Below are 18,780 nucleotides of genomic sequence, written 5' to 3'. Positions count from 1 at the left end.
AGATATATATAGCACCAGCAGGCCTCATTCGATTCTAAAATATCAATCTATCTCGTTCAGGAGACAAAAATGTCAACATAGGCCGGGCTTTTATTTCAGTTTTATTCAGTAGATTGAAAAAGAAAACCACAGGAATTTAAAATTAAACCAAAACAAAATATCGCAATACATGAAACATTAAATTGATTCTTAGTAGATATAGCACCGCTAGGCCTAATTCGATTCGAAGATATCCAGTTCTATCTCGCTCAGGAGACAAAAAGGTCAACATAGGCCTGCATTTATTTCAGTTTTATTCAGTAGATTGAAAAAGAAAACCGCAGGAATTTAAAATTAAACCAAAACAAAATGTCGCAATACATTAAACATTAATTTGATCTTCAGAAGATCGCACACCAGTAACATGATTTGATAAAATATCGCTAACTCGTTTCAGCAGACAAAAACGACAACCAACGGGCATTTAAATTTGAGCTATTTGCGGTTGATAGCAAAACCACACGAATTCAGCAAACACAAAATGACATCAACCAGATAGAGAAATGTAAAGGCTTTATTTCAAAGTTTGTTCCAGCATCATACGGTATTCCGTTCTTGAGATATTTCAATTTTAATATTTACCATGTAGGCCCTAAATCAAATGCATGGGCTTTTATAGACACCAGTACCAGAATCGAGTTTCCTTCTATTTTTGTATAAAGATATGGTAGTTTTGGTAAGTTCGTGTTTTTACTATAATGAAGATACTGCTTAGAAAAATTGATGGTTTAAAAATTATTGTTTTTTGTTATTTTCATGATTGTGTAATAAACACAAATTTGAGAGTGTTAATGTGAATATAATAATGACAATAAAAACCACATGAATTTAAAATTAAACCAAAACAAAATTAACGCAACACTTGAAATTTTAATTTGCACACCAGTAACATGATTCTATATAGTCTGTGTTTTACATCCTTGCATGATTAACAACATAAATCAAACTTTTTCATATGTTAGGCTAAAAAAAAGTTGTTTGCTTGTATTCCACCGACCGACCCAATGTTTGAGGACTACCCATTTTTTAAATGTTTAATTTTTTTACAAAAATTTAAATTAGTATGCAACGCTAGCTGATTTTTTTTAACGTTTAAACAGCCGATTGTTTAACTGTTTAACCGTAAACGGAAATCAATATGCATTCATGTTGCTGTACAACCTAAACACCTTGTAACAACCTTAAACATTAAACGTTGTCTTTAACTTACTTTGCCTCTCAGTTTTACTTCCACAAGGCCATATAAATAGTAGGCCTAATAATAATAATAATAATAAAAAATTCGACCGACCGACCTTACCTTTTTGGATCAGTTGTAGTACAACACTCATAAAAAAACAAGTTATTTTATTATGTTTTATGTTTTTCTAAAGTGTTTTCTGATATTTTGCATTTTCCCCTTTTGAACAGAAATTGCCTGAAATTTTGCGTTATTTTTGAAAATGTTCTGAATTTTTGTGTTATTTTACAATATTCTGATTATTCTCTTTTTTCAGCATATAGAGTGTAAAAATGTGAGTGCCTATATAAATTTGGAAACTTGACCATCAGGGCAGAGAAGCCTACAGTTTTATAATAGTCTATAGGCCAAGTAAAATAAAAATGTTTCACGTCCGGATTTTTGAAAAAAAGGAGGAGGAGGGGGCTTTTTATTTTTTATTTTTTATCTCAAAATCGGTGTAAATACCCATAATTAGAGCTGTTTTAGCGTATACAATAAACGCCTGGAAAAAGGAGGAGGCCCTTTTTTATTTGTTGTTCTGAGAGTTACACCCCCTCTAATGATCACAAAACCTTCCTAAAGTGTTTCTTGTATCTTAACAAGACTAGGCCTATAGGCCTATATAGAAAGCATCCCAGCTTCCTAGACATATTTTTTGAAAAGTTATAGGCCCAACTGAATTAAAAAAAAAAACATATTTGAGGAAACCTCTAAAAAGGAAGCGGGAGGGGGCGTGAAAAAAGCTATAGGCCTACTGCAAAAACTCGGTTGTTGCAATACCTTCCTGGCGGCTTTTGTCAAAAATGACACCATTAAAGAGTGTACAAATAACACCCAAAAGTGTTAAAAAAAATTAAAGGTGGCAGTGAACAATTGCCCATGAGGCGAGACAAAGGTGACTAGCATTCGTGTTGGGAAAAATAGAAAAGAGAGAAAAAAAAGGTAAAGAAACGAAAACTGTGCTCACTGGAGCAATTTGTAAAGTAATTAACTTTATTTGAATTCATCATTTACAGCAGCAAAATATTTAGTACGGATGGGGTTCGAACCCATGCGGACATACGTCCATTGGAACTTAAGTCCAACGCCTTAACCACTCGGCCACCGTACTCCAGGATAACTGGCAGGCTCTCAAGCCATTTTATAACTAGCAATAATTCTGATAAAAAATACTGATTTAAAACCAATATTTAGCTTATTCATGCCCCATAACTCGGCATACATATATAGTACCAGCAGTATAAGTACCTAAACTATATTTCAATATCACGTATTTCATACAACGTGAAAAACCGGTAATTACCTTACAGTCGCATCATTTTTGCAAAGTTCAAACACTACAATCAACTTTGCGTGTCGTTGGATTTTTCTCTGCGGTAGTAGCGATGAAGCTATTATTAAGATTTTGAAAAATATTATTTTTCACAATTTTTGGTCAAATTGTGAATGATCACTGTCCATGAAAACTTCAAATAAATAAATATAATATACTTTGCAAGTTTAATTTAGATGTTTCAATCACAATTTGCTTGGAAAAATAATTTTGATAGTTGCTGCGGAAACACAACAACATCACGTGATAATCAAAACATTACCTTTGACCTCGCATGTCTGATTAATTTTTTTTCACGGAGAAACAGAACTGAAAATGCTGGCTAATGTAAACTGGATTTATCTCAACATATTGTGAGCTCGATGGCTCAAAAGTACTGCGTTAAAGTGAATGTTATTTGGGCATTTCATATGTTGTAATCGATGTTTCATTGTTATCCATTTGCCAGTAAAAATTGTTTTGTAACGGTTAAGCTTACTAACTCACACAGTCACACACACACACCGTCACTCACAGCGCCGGTGACAACGATCACTGACTTTCTGCACTGTCTGTGTAGGCCCTTCAGCTGTGGTACTGCATTGGCTTCATACAGTCTTCAAACTGATGAGCTGAGACACTGAATAGCTGCTTAAAATTTACGTTCAGAGGACAGCATATAAACAAACTTTGCATGACAGCGTAATGTAAGTAAATCATGAATTTTTTGGGTTTTTTTGTATTAAAGGGGCATTTCGTGATCCACAGCCTCATCCCCCACTTTTCTCAAAAAAAAAGTTGAGATTTTTATATCACTGGAAACCTCTGGCTACATAATGTTTATGTACAAAATATTTCTTGCAGATTAATTCGCTTTGCAAAGATATCGTGAAATTTGAATTTCGTTCTGGTGCACCAGAACGAAATTACAACGCATTGTCTATGGAGCAGTGTAATACACATAATCATGCATAACTCGCAAAAACGCAAAAATCGGAATCAACTGAAATTTTGGGAATAGGCTTTTTTCGTGGATATGTACTGAAAAATGTCATAAAAAGAGGATGCTAGGATCACGAAATACTCCTTTAAATGATCAATTCATTGTTTGGCAAATGCCATTTTACTCGAGAACTCTAGCTTTACACAGTGTCATGCTTCAGCGAATCTGACTAGATTTCGAATGCAATGGTCTCTAGCCTAGAATGTGAAGCTATCGGTGAGCAATTTCTTGGCTAGACTTATCGAGCAAATGGCATTGAATTGATCACATAATTCTTGTAAAAAAAGTCATTTCTTTAATAATCAATGACGAATGTTGACAGTGATCATTGTCAGTATCCAAAATAAGGAAAAACAGAGGTTGTTCTCACTCAAGTATAGATTCTTCATGTCATGCTTGTCCTGTGAAAATGTATAGGTCTACGTATTAACGTTGTCCTCAAAAATGTGCCATATTTTTTTTTATGTAAAAAAATCATTTAACTGAACATGCTGAACAAAATCATACGGTATGCTAGTGGTGGGTAGGTAGATCTTTCTTGATGATACAATTTAACATGACAAGTTAAACTTTAAACATTGAGTTTTATAATTTATTTATGTAGTGAAACCAATAAAATTTACAAATTGTCTGTTGGACAAACTAATAGTTCATGATTGTCCCCCAGAATTGTGCACAAGCAGACTGTACAAGAGGATGATTGCTTATTTCGAACACTGCTCTCAGAGTGAAGAAAGATATTAGATATAGTATGTAGTCAATCTAAAAAATTAAGTACACCCTAATAAACCTCTAATTTTACTCTAAGTGGCCTTCATTTGAGTTGACTTATAATTTGTTCTTACATTGATACATGTACCTTGTCTCTTCATTTGTGATATTGCAGGGGAATGTTTGGCCTGATGGCCAATTGCTTCAGATGCCTCAATAGGAGGCGACAGCCTCCCAGGTAAGATTGCTTTCATAATATATATTCAGATTTAATAAAACAAACCCACAAAATACATTAATAATATCATAATTTGAATACTGGTACTACACATACATGTACATGCACATGTTATTGGCAAGTTTTTATCCTAAGTAACAAGTTTGAGAAGCCAGGATATAAAAATCATATTCATAATTGTTTTTTTTTATTCCTGCCACCCTCCCCCCTTTTCGAGATTACTTATGTAGAATTAAGTGTGGTTGTCAAATTTTAATCTGTTGCCAACCAGTACAGCAGGGTGGGCAAAATTGAATCTAAAATCTGTTGCTATTTACTTCTCGGATGTGACAATTTACAATTTGAAAGCAAAGAGTGTGCCCACAAGCACCATTCACACATCGCATATGATGCCGTATGCTACGCCTGGGTCGGAAATAATTAAATCAATCACGCTACGTAATATTAACGTTGTTATTAGGCCATACCGGTACACCTTTTGTCCAAGAAATAAAAATAGCAACAGCAACCTACTGTAAGTTTGTGTTTCAATTAACCAAAAATGAGAGTGTGTTAATTTATAAGCATGGTAAATTTTTCCTAATTCCTGACTTTGTATAAATATGTATCTCCTGTTTTATTGTTTCAGGAAAATAACTCTTGTTTTAGTCGGCCTGGACAATGCTGGAAAAACAACGACAATCAAAGGAGTGCAGGGCGAATCTATTGAGGATGTCGCACCAACAGTGGGTTTCTCAAGCGTCAATTTTAAAATGGATCGTTGTGATGTCACGGTGTACGATCTTGGCGGTGGAAAGAAAATTCGCGACATTTGGAAGAACTATTACGCTGAAGTGTATGGTGTTATATTTGTGATTGACGCCAGTGATGAGGCGAGGATTGATGAATGTAGGGATGTATTACAGAAGGTGCTGAGACAAGAACGAGTTGTAGGAAAACGAGTTCTTGTGTAAGTAACAAATCACATCATGTGTTCATTTTATATAGACTGAATCAAAGTGCTTTCATATAATCATACTATGACATTAGTTTTTGGCAAATAAAAAATTAGGGTATTGGATGGCAACCCCTGGCATGTGTGCCAAAGTTTGCATGTACATGTAGAAACCTATTTAGTAGTACACTGGCTTTCTTTGAAATCGTTCCCGATTCGATAGCCAAGTTGCTCCAGCACACACAACACAGCAGAGACTTAAGATGAGATGGAGCACGGAGCATGACCTAGCAGTGTGCGCAATCAAATTTTTAGACAAATATAGCCGACACACAAGAGGAGTATGTTCTAAAAAGACCTGTTAAAATATAAATGCACTTATTGACTTCCGTAATCATTTCCTATAAGATCAATGTATATTAAGAAGTTCACTGCAGTTCTTTAGTGAAATGGCTAAAATTGGAAAACTATAGCTCCTGCCGCCCTACAGCCTACCCCCCCCTAAACTCGGCACTCTGCCTCAAAAGGTTGGGGTTAAGGTAAAGGATTGAATTATCATATCCTATCAGGCAAAACATGAATTGAGTTTGATAACTAAGCAGGTTTGGCTCACCCCAAAAGACTGCTCTGGTGGGGCTTCCTAAAGCTCTAGCACCCAGCACTCAAGTGTCAAAAATTGCAAAATCACATAGAATTTGGCCAAATTTAGGCAATTTTCAATAAAATTGTCAATTTCATGAAAATTCCCTCAAATACCACCCAGCACTAAAAATTCTCTAGCTACAACCCTGCGAGGAACATTTTACCTATTTAATTGATGTTCTGTATTCTGTTTGTTTTATTATAGACTTGCTAATAAACAAGACCAGGAAGGTGCTTTAGATGAAATTGATGTGTGTGATCAACTGAATCTTGAAGACATGGTCAATGAAAGCAAATGTCCATGTAAAGTGGTAAGTTCAATCTTTTGATGAGCACTATCACAACACTATCCCCCTAGGTGACTCTGTATTAGGGTCAAATTCTGCGCATAATTTGTAATTTTTTGGTAGGCTTCAAAATTGCTCCCAAAAACAATAATGAATGTACTTTACATGAAACACCTTTTTTTGTTCCAACTTGATTAATTTGGATTATAATGCTTTATCCAATATAGCAATCATGCTCTGCTGTGCAGGGTATCGGCAAGAAGATGGACAAAAGTATCAAGGAAGGAATGCAGTGGCTTTTACAGGGTATTGAGAGAGACTGGGATACATTACATGAGAGGGTGGAAGGAGAGGTAGCTGACCAGAGAGAAGCGGAGGCTGCGGCCAAGAAGGAACGGATAGCAAGGGTCAAGAAGATTCGAGAAGAAAGGTAAATTTTTATGCCTGCAAAAATGTGAATCTACTCTCAGGAAGAATTTCATTTAAATGAATATAGCATAATGAACATTTGTGCAGTAGCGTAGCGTCATAGAAGCATGAGGGGGCATTTTTCCCCCAATCAGACCTGGTGCCCCCAATCATGGTCGGTGCCCGTCCAATAGAATGACCCACGCTATGCCACTGTTCCTGTATACACTGCATAACTAACATGTGCGTACATGCCCGCGTAAGTGAATCCAATTCACTCCTGATTGTTTGGTATTTGCACACATTTGTCCTTTGAAATATGATCGCGTGCTGCTGTGTTCATTCAAATAAAATTATTACTGTAGGAAGCTCCTTCCAGGAGGGAAAATGTTAAGGAATTGGAGGGACATTTTACTTCTCCATTAAAGATAAGAAATTGTGTGAAACATTCTTGTAAAAGGTGTAGAATGTAAACATGTGTATCAAACCATGAAAATGGGGACATCAATAGAAATGTATCATATCTTCATTTTCATAAGTACACCTCCCATCCAATGGGCTATTCCAGTTGAAATCCACACTACCCCTGTGGAAGCTTTTGGAAATTTCTTCCACAGGGGAAGTATGTTTTTCAAATGTAATTGATTAGAGTTAATCATTTTGAAACCCATACTCCCTCCATACTGTGGCTTTACACCTATCTTCCACAACTGGAGTGAGTATTTCAAATGGAAGTTATCCAATTGTCTATTCTGTTCAAAATTCATACTCCCTCTGTGAAAGACTTTAGCTAAATCTTCCACAGGGGGAGTATGGATTTGAAATGGAATAGCCCAATTAGACACACCCTGTATCCTTAACCACAACTGGGTTTGTGCTAGAGTGGGAAAGCGCCAGTGTTAATGATAGTTATGTCTTCCTAAACATGGAAAAAATAATTTTCATTGTGAGCTTTGCTTTAATGATAAGGTTTATTCAGATATAATACTCAAAACAATTCCAAATAAAACAGGTACAATTACTTACCTTCACCAGGTAACTCTGGATAAATGAAAGGGCTATACAAGCTCAAACACATTGCACATGAATGTATCCACACATCCATATTGTTGTGTATTTGTTGTTACTTTTATTCATTGCACTCATATTCCAGGAATTTTGTATGTGTAGTGAGTTGCCAATCAAATCAGCCTGTGTAAATTAATATTGTGAATTGTGATAATTTTGTGTTACAGAGAGAAAAAGGAAGCAGAAGAAAAGAAAAGACTAGGCATTACAGAGGAGGAGAATCCTGAAGATGCAGATGTTATCATGGGTGATCCTTTCAAGAAGCTAGATAACAAATACTTTGACGGAAAGGTTAGTACAAGGTTGTTCTAGGGTGTTTTTTTTGCACTAAATTAGTTAAATGATGTTGTTTCCTTTGGCAGTAAGTTAAATTATTACGTAGCATTTTGAACTGTTTGAGAAAAGCTTGGTTACATAATGAGTGATCCAGTCACCACAGATATATTATTGTTCAAAACCTTGGCATAATAGTGAAAAGAGGAAGCTATTGTAGACTTGTCTATTATTGAACACACAACTCAAGCCTTTGGTCTATAATTTGGTTCATCTCAAGTTCGGTAGTGACGTAGGTGCGTAGTTCGATCACCGCACTATCGAATCGCGCGCGTAAAGTTAAATGCCCTGAGTGTACATGTACAGGGGCGGTTTGTTGGCACGCTTGTGGCTAAGCCGTGAAAGAGCATTGATGTCACTACCACACTTGAGGTGAACCAAATTATAGTGTTCTGTGGCTTTTAATGCTCTGTGTGCTCGCCATAAGCTTCAATATATAAAATCCTAAGTTTTGAGATATTTTCTCGAAATATCAAGAGATTTCTCAAGAACCACTGAACCAATACCAGGCTTGTTTGTACTCATTTTAAAGCATTTTTCATGCTGATTCCAAATGTAGTCATGGAAATGTTCAATTGTGAAATTTTTGAATTAAAAAAAACCAAAACTTGTTGTTTGCAGTCCACATCAGTGTGGAGAGAGTTGAAACAAGAGAGTAACATAGTACCTTCTCTTTCCTATACCAGAAACAAAATGAAGGTGGCAGCAAGAAGAAGAAGAAACAAAAGAAATCAAAATCAGAATCTAAGGAAAATCTTGCGGACAACGACCAATCAGAAACCGTCGCAAGCAAGTCATCCGACACCGTCCGAACAGTACCGAGTTCGGGCTCACAGGACCTTGATGAAACCAAGGGATCTGGAGATAGAGTGTCGTTAACCAAGGAGGATGAGGATACAGAGGATAAGGGTAATGGTATGGCATTAAAAGTGATGTCAGGAAGAGATGCAGATGGAGCAGAGGAAGATCCTGGTGAGTTGACTCGAGTTTACATAACATATTGTAGACTTTTTAATTGGTACAGGGTCGAGGAATAAATCCTGTAATATATTATTTTGAATTATCACAATTTGAAACTACCCCATTTTCAAACCCTTCCACAGATTCAAATATCAATCAGTGTTCTGTGTGTCCGGAGGGTCAATCACTGCGCACGTAGCGTTGTTCATTGATTGATATTTGAATATGTGGAATGGACTGAAAATGAGATACTACACCCCCTGATAAATTTTGTGACTAATTTTGCATTTTTTTCAAAAATAACTTCACACTGGTAACAAAAGTTATGTATATTATAGGGGCAAGGAATGCAATTACTTCACTGAAATTTCAGTGATTCAAGACAAGTGGTTCATTATATATGTTAAGAAATGAGGTACATTTGTACATTCTATCGGTACCTCTTTTCTTATCATAAATAACGTACCGCTTGTCTTGAGTCACTGAAATTCCAGTGTAGTAACTAGATTCTTTTGCCCCTATTATATACATAACTTTTGTTACCAGTGTGTTATTATTTTTTGTGAAAAATGCAACAATAGTCACAAATTTATCAAGGGGTGTAGTACCACCTTTAAAAGAACAGAGCGGTCAATTGTCAAAATTTAAAAATTATGTGATAGCTGATTTAATACTCAACCTCATCAACTACTTAGTTCTGTTTGGTTCAGGCACTAAATTATCCAAACATTAAAATTTCAGATTATACAGTTCTTTCAGGGACACCCTGTACCAATTCTAGGCCAGAGTCAGAAACAAAATAAACATATTGCTCTTCTCTTGTTTGAAGCTTTCCCCTTGTAAATTTAATTGGGTGAATCATTTAGTGTTCAGACATTGCTCACCATGGGAAAGTGTACAAAAACCAGGTACTACCCTGATCAGAACTAGCTGCACGGCCTTTTTCATCTACTGTGTCCTCTCCCCACAACTCAAATGTTGCAGTTTTGAGGCAGGAGCATTGTTACTTTGTTATGATCACCTAGAATGATGTTCTGATACTTTGTTGTATTAATATGCATTCTTTCATCGGAAGGAACTTGCAAGCTACTATAGGCCTACAGTTTTTGCACTCTTCGCTAAACTTTGAAGCCATGTCATTATAATTACACTATTTTCATTTTTTTTTTTCATTATTATTTTTTTCCTACAGATGAAACACCTCAACCTGAGGTGAAAAAGAAGAAGAAAAAGAAAAAATTCAAGAAAAACAACAAGACAGCACCGATGCCTTTGGACGATATGGACGATACAAACATAGCTCCACCACCAATTCCATCCTGGGCAAATCCCTCGATGCCTAATCAACATCCCTTATTGAAACAATCTCATCAACCAACATTAGAGCCTTTAATGGAGGGACCAACTCCAAGAATTAGTCCTAGACCAACTCCTAGATTACAGCCATTACAACCGTTACAACCCATTGGTGACAGTAAGTAATTTTACGCTTTTCACGGCTCTGATCACGAATTTAAAAGCAGTAAAAAATTTTTTTGACCCATAGATTTTAATGTGTAGGCTAGATGTTTGAAACTGTGAATACAAGAAACTGTAAAACTGCTCAGATGCTCAAAACAGTTCAAGTTGCAAAAAAAAAAATCATACTGCTGAAATATCCCGCTATGTACAGTATTATTTAAAACAGTTACTAGTCTCAACCAAGTCTTGAAGTTATACAGACATGTGCAACACATTAGGGGCAGATTAAATAGAATGTAATGAAGGTTGCTTATTTGAAGAAGAAAAGTAGTGACTTGCTCTGAAGTTTGTAAATTACTTTGATAATCATTTTGTATAATTATATGAAAATCTAAAGGTAAAGAAGAAAAGTGGTACCAAGTTATGTAAGCATGTTGGCTCACCTCAAGTAAGGTAGTCATGTAAGCATGTTGGCTCACCTCAAGTTAGGTAGTGATGGTACATGTTTCGTTGGTCGCAGTATCAAATCGCACATGTAAAGTTAATCATGCAGAGTGAACACACATGCATACAAGGGTGGTTTGTTGACATGCTTGCGGCATAACTGTGAAAAAGCATTGACATCACAACCAAACTTGAGGTGAACTAAAGTAGTGTATAACAGTTTGTGGTCGTATTAAATTTCCAACACTTTTTTACTCTTTTTTCCTTTACATTACAGTAAGCAGTAGAGGAGGCAATTTACCACCATTGAGTGATCCATTTGGACCTAGACGAACAAGACCAAACAGTGAACAAGATGATGAAGTGTTGACATGACAACAGTTACCATTACTCAGCACTGTCCCTTAGCAATTATACGCGTACCCTGTTTATCGCTTGAATTGAACCAACTAGGTCACGTCTGGGTCACACGATGTTACGCAGCTTGTTCAACGAATGAGGTACTGAGATTGTATGGTGTGATTCAATCAGCCAGTCATAACTCCACTTTCGTATTTTTGCAGTATGTTCGCTCCATCGACAAAAAGTGCCAAGAAACTTGGATGAAAAGTGCAGTTTTTATTCATGGTACTGTAATAAGGGATATTTAGTAGTGTTATTTTTTGTCCATTTTTTTTAACAGTTCTTAACAGTTTTATGATTGGTTAATTCTTGATTTCAATCACGGGTTAAAATTACATTTGCAGGCTTTATAATATCTGGCTGTGAAATCAACCAAGAATAACAATAAAAAATCAAACCTTGCAAATATTCCTGCTGGAATTGTTTCAATATCAACAGTAGATTATTAAGTTGTAAAAGTATTAGTGTTAGAAAGTTGTTTGTGCAATTATATGGCTGACAAATGTTGAGTTTTTAATTGAAAATGATGCAGGGTTCAAACCTGTTTTTTTTAAATAATAATAAGAAGTGAGTGAGGAATGTGTTTAAAGTGCCATACATGCAGAAAAAATGACCAACTCCAATTTTGTGTGAGGACCGGTTTTAAATAATAAATAAATAAATGTTGGTATTTATACAGCGCCTTTCACATGTGCATATGTACCAATGGGCTTTACATTTATTCCGCTGTTGTTAGAATATGTCAGCTGCCATACAATGCCCAAGGCATGCTCATACCTTTGGGCGGTGCTCAATGGACAATATTCATAACAGCTTCCCATTTCACCCTTGGGTAGAGAGAGCCAAGTAAGGTAAAGTGCTTTGCCCAAGAGCAGAACACGGTGGCATCGCCTGGGCTCGAACTCGCAATCCACAGATTCAAAGGCAGAGCCCGTACCACAGCGCCACTGTGCCCTTATAAATTCCTTATCTTAGAAGAAAATATCTTGATTATACAAATCACAAAATCCAGTCAGTTTTATGTTTTATTTAGTAAGCTTTATGGATGTATGTTAAACTGTCTATTAACGAAAAAGAATAATAAATTTGTAGAAACATATTCCCAAATGTTATCAGTTATTGTTATGTACTTACAAATCCATAGTTTTTTGTTTTAAACCCATCGGCTGATTGTAGGTTGTATTTTTATTATTTTGTTATACACATTTTATAAGTTGGTAATGATTTTTGTATGAGTTTGTAGCCTCATGTTAGAAAAAGATAATTATATTTGTTAGTGTGACTCTTGTAATTGTTAAAATACTACAGATGTGCAGGTGCATGTATATTCACAAAATTGCAAAAGGTATATACTTAATAAATGTATACAGTGACAATGAATTTGCTGCAGTGATTTTCTTTGTCAAATATTTTTAATATCATATTTTTAGTACTTATTTTATCCAACCAAATCCATGTTTTGTACTTAAAGTTTTAAACAGGGAAAGCTAATTATTGTGCAAATACAACATGGTTTCATGCAAAGAAAGTAGTTAAAATTACTGGGCCACTGCCATGGATGGTGATGATGATGAATTCCTATTGCATATAAAGTGCAGATAGTTATTCAGCAAAGGACCAGTAATTTTTAGTACTTTAACTCAATATGAACCAGGTTGTGTTTTTTTTTTTCTATACCTCATGAATATTTTTATCTCCAGAAGTTTGAATAAATGCAGCCAAGTCTCTTTTAGCTTTATTATAGGTTTGAGTACTGATTTGACAATCAAAAGATGTGGGATCTGTATTTATTATTAATCAGGTATGAAAATGTAACATACCTTTTGCAGCTTTATGTTGTCTATAGTGGGAATTTCAATTGAATAAACACAGCTTTCAACAGCTGTACTCGATCCAACCATGATCGAATATTGCATATTTCAAACTAAAATGTGAACGCACGACCTTGGATTCAAAACCAACCAATCACAAGTGTTTGCTTCTGTGTTACTCGCGCCAGTCACACACGCTGATGTACACCGCGCAGTGTCACAAAAAGTCGTCACACTACGTCAGGCTGTGTTCATTCAATTGCAATTTCCACTATAAGTAGGGTTACGTTATGGAGGAAGATCGTTGTAGGTTAGTGTTATGATTAGGGTTAGATATATTGATAATGATTACTAGTAGATATACATTATACAGGGTGTAGTGAAAACATCACTTTTATTGTTAGGTATATAGGGTACACCGAAAGTATTTCCATTAGCTAGGGACATAGGGTGTAGCAAAGGTAGATTTCTGTAAAAGTAGTTGCAATTGTGCAATATGTAGTAAGTACTTTCCTCTTATGTACCAAATCGTTTCTTTCAAGTTCTAGTCCCACAAAATGTACTTTAGTTTTACAGAGTATGCAAGTCAAATGTATCCCTCTTGGTCATGTAAGTAATAGTGTGTGATAAAAATTGTTCTAATACATGTGACATTGGTATTACCTATTTTAATAAATATTTGATATAAAGTTCTTATTTAGAACTGCCATTGAAATTGACAAGAAAGATAGATAAATGAAGATATGAATAATAAGGGCATGGTGTATTTATACAGAGCAATGGTCTATTCCAGTTGAAATCCATACACCCCTATGGAAGACATGATATTAATCTTCCACACAGGGGGTGTACATTTCAAATGGAGTAACTGATTCAGATAACCCCCATTTGAAATTCACACTCCATATGTGGAAGATTAAGGTCAATGATTCCATAGGGGGTGTATGGATATCAACTAGAATAACCCAAGATGATATCATAATCTGTACATTTTCCACATACTTTTTTGATAATAAAATAATAAAATAACTTTTAAATGTTCTGTATAAATACATTGTCAGTGGCGGGTATAACTGTACTGTGTTTTCCTAATGTAACTTATAAATTAATCATACAGTTTTACCAGATATGTTGGTACCAATGAGCAGTAAATATTTTCCATTTGTATTGATTTAAACTACTCATAAAAAGTGCCATTCCCAAAGTGCAACTACTTACAGTTACACAGTAGTGAGTATATAGCTGGATGAAGTTTTGATAAAAATAATCAATTAACACATTAAGTATAATTTGGTTCACCTCAAGTTTGGTAGTGACGTCAATACTCTTTCGCGGTTGCGCCTCAATCGTGCCGACAAATCGCTCCTGTACGCGTGCGTGTACACTCAGGGCGTTTAACTTAACGCGCGCGATTCGATGCTGTGGCGAACAAAATACGCACGTACGTCACTTCCAAACTTGAGATGAACCAAATTATAGAACATGAACTCTAAATTGTAAATGTAATGTAAGAGTTACTGTAATTCCTTTTCAAGAATTTGCGATACACTGAATCCATTTAAGAAAATATTAATTTGAAATATTTTGTGATACTTCAAAACTTTGCAGAAACAAAGTCATATTGTTTCAACTGATTGCTTTACTCCGTCTAATTTTCACTGGCTGACGGTAAGGGATGTATAGTTAGATTTCACAGGGTAGGCAGTTAGGGTCAGCATTTTTTGGTTACCTTGAATGCTACCATGCCCTCACAGAAACTAATGGTGCATCCTTAGGAACTACCATGTGTATGCACTGACCTGGCTATCTTTCAGGAATGGAGCATCACAGTACGTAGGCTATTCCAGTTGAAAATCCTACACCCCCCATGGAAGACATGACCTTAATCTTTCACACAGGGATGTAAATTTCAAATGGAGTCGCACATTCAGGTAACTCCATTTGAAATTCACACTCACTGTGGAAGTTTAAGGTCATGTCTTCCATAGGGGTGTATGGATTTCAGCTGAGATAGCCAAATAGGTAACTGACAGAGGATGCAGTCCAAATTCAGGTATTAAGGGTAGACGAGGTTTTGTTGGTCGAAGCAACCAAAAAATCCATTTTCATTATCTAGATCCATATATTATCGAAAAATAACACCTTGATGTTTTGCAAAAGTTCATTCTACAAATCCTATACCTTGAAAACTTGCTTAATTTTTTGTTGTTAATGAGTTATGTACGTTTTACAAAAGTGTTGTTGTTTCAGCCCTCTTTACAACATAACTCAAGAACCACGGGACCTACCAAATATATCTGTGATATTTGAATTCTTCTACACGTTCGCTATGAAATGAGCAATGTAGTTTTTGCCAAAGCTCACTACCATTCGCAAGATGCTGTGAACGACCAAATCGCAACAGTTTAAAATAGTTAATAACCTTAAGCCATTTATTTAATTCATAGGAACCTGTATTAGGTAATATTTAACCAAATTAAATTTTTGGTTGAAATCTATTTTCTTAACATTTGTAATTAATTGATATTTAAATGCCATATAAATCTTGTTTGTAACACAACTATCACCTTGTTAAACACATACTAGTTATGTGTCTGTATATTCTGTATTCGAACAAAAACAGTGTATTATTAAATTATTCATGCCTTGGATGTATCGATGTTGATGTCCATGATCTTGTTTTCAGAAGGTCAATTTTGAAATAAGATTCAATAAAATATAAATTTGAATATTTCAATGCTATACAGGTGTCATTTGTTTTCATTCTAAAGGTATTACGTCTCTAAAATGAGTCTAGTTTTGCTCCCTGCATGTATCATTATGAGGGTCAAGTCTGGGTTCTTTGGATTTAATTGTGATTAGCACCCAAAAAAGACAACACCCATGCTAACTCAATCAACATCAACAAAATTTGTGAACATTTGTGATGTTAGAATACACATTCTACTGATAGTAGAATCCCATGTTACATTCCTGATGAACTAACGAAGACTACAGGAAAGGAAACCCACAAAAATAATTTGTTAAAGTTGTATTTATTCAAATACAAAACAGGAGTCTTGTTATCAACTGGACAGAGAAGTATCAAATAATGTGACATCTACATTTCACACAATAAAAAGCTAAACAATACAAAAGTGTAAACTTAAACATGTTAACCCCCTGCGCACTACCTGCCAATCTAACATTGCCTCCGATTGGTCAATTACATGATATCTTTACTTGTAGCACCAATCAGAATGGAGCTTTGCAAATAATTCACCCCAATTTTTTTGCATGGTGAAATAATATTCTAACAATGTTGCTGATTGGTCCAATTGATAATGAAAACTACTTTTTGGCCAATCGGAAGGTAGTTCTCATGGGGTTAAGACAAACATGTTTTCATACAAATCGGTAGCTTAGTGTAAGACAACCATATCTGCAACAGCTGCCAGGTGTCATATTTTTAGATGTGTCCAATAATAGAATGCAGAAAATGTTGAATGTCTTTAAGGGATCTAAAATGAGCGTTTATTGCGTTTCGACAGTATTTTTTGTGGGACATGAGAGCACCTCAAACCTATCGAATTGCATTCTGAATACTGAAGCATGTCTTTCTGATATCAAATAATTTTCATTTTTGAAAATCACAATATAATACAAATTTTATGACAAATTATAAAAATTTGATATTTTTCAAATATTTGATATATAACAGTCCTCGAAGTAAAATATATAAATCTAATGACATATTCTTAAAGTGTATGTAGCAGGAGGAAAAGCCGACGGTCAATTGAAAATTTTGACCTTTCATATTGAAGATATGGACTTTTTCCCCAAAAGACTAATTTTTTTGGTGTTTTGGGAAAAAAATCCATATCTTCAATACTGAAAGGTCAACATTTTCAATTGATCGTCGCCTTTTCATCCCACCTACATACACTTTAAGTATAATAAATCATCAGATTTATAAAGTTTACTTCAAGTACTGTTAAATATCAAAAATATCAATTTTAATGATTTGCCATAAAATGTGTATTAAATTGCAATTTCAAAAAATCAAAATTATTTGATATCAGAATGACATTCTTCGTATTCAGAATGCAATTCGATATGTATGATGTGCTCTAATTTCCCACAATAAATACTGTCCAAACGTTCATACCCCAGCCCTTAAGGCAGCTAAAATTTGCAGATACGGTCTTCTTGCACTAAAAATAATAATTTTTCTTCAAATCTTTACAAAGAATGAAAATGAAAGCACACAATGACAGATAAACTTTGGAAGATGCATTTGATCGTCTATGACAGGTCTATGTGACCATGGAAGAAAGAGATGAGAAGGAACCACAACGACTTCGATCGGCCAAGTTTTAATCCGCTTATCTATTGACGCATGAAAAGAAAAGCTATCAATGGTACTTACTTTCATGTATGATCCATTTACCGCGATCGATGCTTGGCAAAATCATTACTGGAAAAAATTATAACAAACCCATCCACGAACAAACAAACGCTAACCAGAAGTAAGATTATGGAATTTCACTGATGCTCTGAACATGTATAGTAGCTTTGTTTTGGGATCTACAGTCAAACTGTTTTCTTGATCGTGTTGTGTAGAAAATGTCCTATAAAACATCGAAAAGGTAATCAAAATCTGCCGTTTTTTTGCTGAGTTTCATCTTTAGCAAATAAGGTAAGATTTTGGTGACTTTTTCGATGAAAAATAGATGTAAAATGTTCTTAAATAATGCACAATGTTCCGGTTGAGTCCGGTACATAAAACCTGTTTAATTTAATAGTTTATATGTGTATAATCGTAACTAGCTAACTTGTTTCAGTGCCAAAGACTGCCAACTCTGAGAAAAAAGTCATCAAAGTTCGGAAAAATTGGGCAAAATGGAAGAAAAAGATGTAGGCCATCAATGACCGATGATCACGTCACCAGAGAAAATCCTATAGGGTGCTTGCACGGAAGGTCATTAGTTCAAATCATCCTTCACACACGCTCCAGAAGACATGCAAATACATGGAATACAATACCAATCACCTATTTAACGCGGGGTATTGATCAAAGTAAATCCTCATGAATAACAATGTCAATTAAATGTCGGTAAAGGGAGTTGTGATTTTTATACCACTGGAAGCCTCTGGCTACATAATGTTTATGTACAAAAATTTCTTGCAGGTTAATTTGTTTAGCTAAAATATTGTAAAATTTGAATTACGTTCTGGTGCACCAGAACGAAATTACAACACATTGTCTATGGAGCAGTGTAATACGGACAATCATGCGTAACTTGCAAACACAAAATCAGAATCAACTGAAATTTTGAGAATAAGCTTTTTTCATGGATATCTACTGAAAAATGTCATAAACAGGAAATGCCAGGGTCACAAAATACTCTTTTAATAAAAGCAAACTACTTTCTACAGTAAACATACATACTGTAGAATACAAATACAACAAACTAACAAAAGTAACAAGGGTTGACTTCTAACAATGTTAAACTTATCATGTCA

The 18,780-nt window shown here is 35.1% G+C and overlaps 1 protein-coding gene and 1 non-coding gene across 2 annotated transcripts; one reads left to right on the top strand and one right to left on the bottom strand.

The window, feature by feature from the left end:
• Positions 1 to 2,289: 2,289 nt before the first annotated feature.
• On the bottom strand, positions 2,290 to 2,372 carry Trnal-uaa (transfer RNA leucine (anticodon UAA)). Its single transcript has one exon. It is a non-coding gene; the product is annotated as a tRNA-Leu (tRNA).
• A 453-nt stretch (positions 2,373 to 2,825) lies between these two features.
• LOC140156884 (uncharacterized) lies at positions 2,826 to 12,011 on the top strand. Its single transcript, XM_072179901.1, has 9 exons — positions 2,826 to 3,280; positions 4,463 to 4,525; positions 5,154 to 5,474; positions 6,307 to 6,412; positions 6,616 to 6,818; positions 8,032 to 8,155; positions 8,884 to 9,169; positions 10,350 to 10,631; positions 11,340 to 12,011. Coding segments are annotated over exons 1-9 (1,485 nt in total). The 5' UTR covers positions 2,826 to 3,278; the 3' UTR covers positions 11,438 to 12,011.
• The last annotated feature ends 6,769 nt before the right edge of the window (positions 12,012 to 18,780 follow it).

This window comes from Amphiura filiformis, chromosome 7 (genome assembly GCF_039555335.1).
Source record: "Amphiura filiformis chromosome 7, Afil_fr2py, whole genome shotgun sequence".
Taxonomy (NCBI): domain Eukaryota; kingdom Metazoa; phylum Echinodermata; class Ophiuroidea; order Amphilepidida; family Amphiuridae; genus Amphiura; species Amphiura filiformis.
The sequence above is the reverse complement of the archived record's forward strand: the minus strand, read 5'-3'. Positions and strand labels throughout refer to the sequence as shown.

Coding starts and splice junctions, on each gene's coding strand:
- LOC140156884 (XM_072179901.1), top strand. Junction 5,475..6,306: donor GTAGGAAAACGAGTTCTTGT/GTAAGTAACAAA, acceptor GTTTTATTATAG/ACTTGCTAATAAACAAGACC. Junction 10,632..11,339: donor GTTACAACCCATTGGTGACA/GTAAGTAATTTT, acceptor TTTACATTACAG/TAAGCAGTAGAGGAGGCAAT.